At 42.1% G+C, this 4416-nt stretch overlaps 1 protein-coding gene across 1 annotated transcript; it reads right to left on the bottom strand.

Annotated features, from left to right (window-relative positions):
* Positions 1–463: 463 nt before the first annotated feature.
* On the bottom strand, positions 464–3696 carry LOC147445482 (non-specific lipid transfer protein GPI-anchored 10-like). Its single transcript, XM_086524991.1, has 3 exons — positions 3148–3696; positions 1179–1292; positions 464–604 (listed from the first exon to the last, which is right to left on the bottom strand). The coding sequence occupies exons 1-3, from the start codon at positions 3503–3505 to the stop codon at positions 528–530; spliced, it is 549 nt and encodes a 182-aa protein (XP_086381117.1). The 5' UTR covers positions 3506–3696; the 3' UTR covers positions 464–527.
* Between the last annotated feature and the right edge of the window lie 720 nt (positions 3697–4416).

Genomic DNA, 4416 nt, shown 5'->3' with positions numbered 1-4416 from the left:
CACAAAATACAGCCCCTTTTCTTCAAAAATGCAGAGAGAGAGAGAGAGAGAGAGAGAGAGAGAGAGAGAGAGAGAGAGAGAGAGAGAGAGAGAGAAGCCTCAAGTAGCGACATCGATGGAAGAAGGGTTGTTGGCGTAGAGAAGTGATAGTTCAAGCATGCTGCTAAGGTTTACGCCATGCAACTGACTGTTGAATGTGTGTGTGTGTGTGTGTGTGTGTGTGAGAGAGAGAGAGAGAGAGAGAGAGAGAGAGAGCATTCCATGGGATTATATAAGTGAGACCAAGATCTCTCTCTCTCTCTCTCTCTCTCTCACACACACACACACACACACAAAGAAAGAAAAGAGGAGTTGATTTTGGTCTATAGTCATGTGGCATCCTTCTTCTCTCTCTCTCTCTCTCTCTCTCTCTCTCTCTCTCTCTCTGGACTTGCTTAAATTGAGTTATCATGTTGAAGAGTGATGCCAAAGGCGGGGCCATTGTATCAGTATAAATACATAGAAGACTTTAAGAGACCTAGTGCATTTCAATTCGTAGGTGACCACTTTGCATGGTTGGCCGTGTCTACGCAACTCCATCCAAATGCTTTTTTTCTTTTGAGACGTGGAATTGTAAAAAACAACAAAAACCCTCACTACCTACATGAAATGAGTTTTGAGTGTTTACGCAACTCAATAAAACAGTCGAGCCAAAAAGTGATGCTATGACACCACAAAGCAAATAGCACAATCAAACATCATTGGACAAACAGACGGGCTCAAATCTTTTAATTTTTTATTTTTTATTTTTGGTTGTTCGAAGCTTCGCTTAGACTAGTTTTATGGCAGGCCAGAAAAGGAAAACAAAGTTCATAGCAAGCCCAATAAATCTATTTCTATTATTCAATAGTGATATTTCTATTATTCAATAGTGAAAGGTTTATCGCACATCAAGAAAATTCAAATAAGGATCCATAAGCCTTACTTCTTCTTGAAGGTATGTACGGTAATAGAACTCAAAAGTGGTGCCACTAATTATTCTCAAGCTCTAGATTTCGATATTATGTTTTTACGAGTTCCTACCAAGCTTAAAAATACAAAAAATGCTCAATCTATATTGAGCTAAGAAGCCACAATGAGGTGCAAGGACAAAGCAACAAATATTGAGCCCAAGAGAAGTGACGGTGGCAAAAGGATATTTCCACTACTCCCATCGGTGCTACTTGACGAGGTACCATTAGGTGGAGCTGGAGTTGAAGGTGGTGGCACGGTCGCATTTGATGAAATAGAAGGGGTTGGCGCTTGCGATATACCTATTCACAATGAAGAAAAGCAAATATAAATAATACAATCACCAAATGTAGGAAATTTAAAGGTTTGGCACAACAAAGAAAGACAAGGTAGGAGGTGTTTTTTCACCATATTTTTTTGACCCTTCCAACATTTATTAAGAACAATGAAATCTCTAATAAAAAAACATCATATTATCCTAAAATTATTCCATTGTAGAGGGTTACTAAGAGCACTTCATACCATGTTATTGTAGTCTTGTGCTACTTAGGTGACATCTCCTTATTGTTACTAGTGAATTCCTCGAGTATTAGACTGTGTTGTAAAATCCCCTGAGGCCTCGACAACGCTTTAAAAAACTTAGGTTTAGCGTAATCTCACCTACAAATTTATGGATTCACCCCTAAAATTTAAATTTCATGGTAAAAGAACCTTACAATTTAAATGTAAGGGGAGCCAATTGTGAGACATGCTGCAGTAGGAAAACGGATACACCCACCATTTAAAGAGAAGATTATGGAATATGCTTGGAATCTTCATTCTCTGTCATCTTGTCGTTTGCTTACAAGTGTAACATGACAAGTGTAACATTACTGGGGCTTGAGTTTCTTGGATCCTTCAAGAAGCCTCATAACATAAATTCTCTAAACTAGGGCACTTAAAAAAAGCTGCAAAATATCAATCTCGATATCATTTAGTGCATCATTTATTGAAAATCCGATGCCAACTCCTATATCCCAAAAATGATTCGATATGCAAAATTCCCCCTCCCGGACCAAAAAAAGGAAAAAAACTTCTATTTTTCAGCTTGGTGTCTAATACATAAAAGGCTTTCCTAATGGCTTCAAAACGCTAAGAAGAAAGAAAATTAAGGACAAAGACAAATGTATAAGGTGCATCCGATCATATATGCACACAAATAGTCTATTGATTTTCCACCTCCATTGTCTTTTCATTTCCTAAACTCTCCCTTCACTTACACACCCGAGATGTTTTGAAAGGATTTTTAATTTTTCGCGATTGGGGAGATCTACTGGCTCCTTACTTCTCAAAGTTTTCGTATATAGGTTTTCCAAGTTTTTTGGAAAATATATTTTTTCGAGCAGCGGTCTCAACCGTCAAAAGTCGTGAGTCAGAGGCACGCGATCAATGCCATCCATTGACTCAACATTCTTGTGTGAAATGGACTGTTGCAACGCTTAGATGCACACCACGTCGACATTGACGCATTTTGCGGACAATGAACTAAGTGCACGGCATGTGAGATGGCATATCAACGCTCATAATTTTCACTAACCTGTTAACCTTTTTCTCTGCTCTGCAGCTGCTTTGTCAGAGTACACTCAATGTCCCCCTCCCACGACATTTGCCGGTCAAGAAAGGAGCACGAGTGTTTTTCCCCTCAGAAAAATGCTCCCTTGCCGCTCGGGAAAAATCATTTTTCCAAACCTACAAATATCCTTTCCTTGAGTTTGCCAAGAGAAAATTTTAGAAAATTAAGGGTATTTTTCGGGTTTTTACACTATTTTTCTCTATTTTGGGGCGGAATTTCTCCTTATCTTCTTGCCCTCAATTGGCACTTTTCAAATTGGAAACGGCGTGATATTAAGGTGAGACACATTTTTCCCCAACACTGCTTGCCGCCGATCGCCATGGCAGGGTCGCTTTTTCCTGGGGAAAGGACACTCGTGGTCCTTTCGCTACACCATAACAATTAAGCGGTCCAAAGAAATTTCAAACTGAATCAAAATACTGAGCAAATAGCCAGAATTGCAGTAGCTTATAGTCACAGGATGTACTTCTAATGAAAGACGTTTATAAAAACCAGACTATTATCCGCAGAAAGTATTTCTAATGAAAATCAGACGTAAGATTTACCTGACAAGCAACTGGTCACCGATGCAGGAATGTCAGTCTGATTACACAAGGTAGCGACTTCGAGGGCCCGTGTTTGGTTGATGCTGATGCCTAACCCTTGGGCGATGGGAGCAATTTCGCAAAGACATGTCGCATTGGATGCAAAAAGGGCACGAAGGGGGTTGCAGCAATCCGTCTCGGGGTTTGTGGTGTTGCCAGCCTCGATGTAGGGATAGCAAGGCTGCAAGGTGATCAAAGAGGTGTTGCAATCGACGGTCTGGGCGGAAATGCGGCCTCGGAGGAAGCAAGAGAGGATGCAGAATAAGAGCCCAACAGAGGCGGCGCCCAAATGATGCATGCAAAGCTTCTGTAGTACCATTTTTTCTTGATCTGGCGATGTGTGTCTTTCTTGTAGCTCAATTTCTATCTCCGGGGATGTGCCTCTCCTCGTTTATACACAGAGGCGCGCTCTGCTATATGTGGGTCTTCTCGTTCATACGCAGGTCTCTCTCTCTCTCTCTCTCTCAGAGACGTACGCGGTCTCACGCCCATTCCTTTTATGTACTCTGAATGACTAGTCTCCTTACAAAGCAGTGAACTCTCCACATGTTGCGTCTTTGCCAAGTCTTCTAGAATCCTATTGCCTGCCGAAGTTAGAAACGTTTTGACTCGCCATGCTTGCTTTTGAGAGAGAAGAGAACATCATTTTGTCTTGCCTTATGTTGAATGTTAGGAGCCTCACGTATACATCAATCTTAATCTATTGGGGCACCAAATGTTAAAATAGGGGTACATATATATATATATTTGGGTCTATTAAATTGTGGCCAAGATTCCTTGCATTTTTTAAGTTCAACCGTTGGGATATCGGTTGGAGCCGATGCACACGTTATGACTGTTCTGCTTCGCAAGCAAGCTCCCCCCTCCCTTGACAGTCTCGCTTGGATTGCACGCATCACGGCTCAGTTGCGCTCCATCATCTCCCCCTTGCTATGCGCCCAGCATACCTATATGATGTGACCTTCAACTTGTGCGCCTTTCTGTGCAAGCTAGGAGATAGGATGCCCCCTCCATTCGTGAGGTCCTCAAGGTAGCAACGAGACTCACAATAAGCTTAGCTCCATCTGATTCTCCTGTCAGTCTGCGAGAGAGAGAGAGAGAGAGAGAGAGAGAGAGAGAGAGAGAGAGAGAGAGAGAGAGAGAGAGAGAGATTCCTTGCTTCTCGCCCGCCCGTCCTCTCCTAGGCACACAACACCCTCCCCTGCCATGGCCCTGTCTTCCCCTCCCTCA

Source organism: Adiantum capillus-veneris, chromosome 12, assembly GCF_014529385.1.
Source record: "Adiantum capillus-veneris isolate H3 chromosome 12, ASM1452938v2, whole genome shotgun sequence".
Taxonomy (NCBI): domain Eukaryota; kingdom Viridiplantae; phylum Streptophyta; class Polypodiopsida; order Polypodiales; family Pteridaceae; genus Adiantum; species Adiantum capillus-veneris.
Note: the sequence above shows the minus strand (reverse complement) of the source record. Positions and strands in the feature narration are given on the sequence as shown.

Coding starts and splice junctions, on each gene's coding strand:
- LOC147445482 (XM_086524991.1), bottom strand. CDS start 3,505: ATGGTACTACAGAAGCTTTGCATGCATCATTTGGGCGCCGCCTCTGTT. Junction 1,293..3,147: donor GGTGACCAGTTGCTTGTCAG/GTAAATCTTACG, acceptor CATTGTGAATAG/GTATATCGCAAGCGCCAACC. Junction 605..1,178: donor CACCGATGGGAGTAGTGGAA/ATATCCTTTTGC, acceptor TTACAATTCCAC/GTCTCAAAAGAAAAAAAGCA.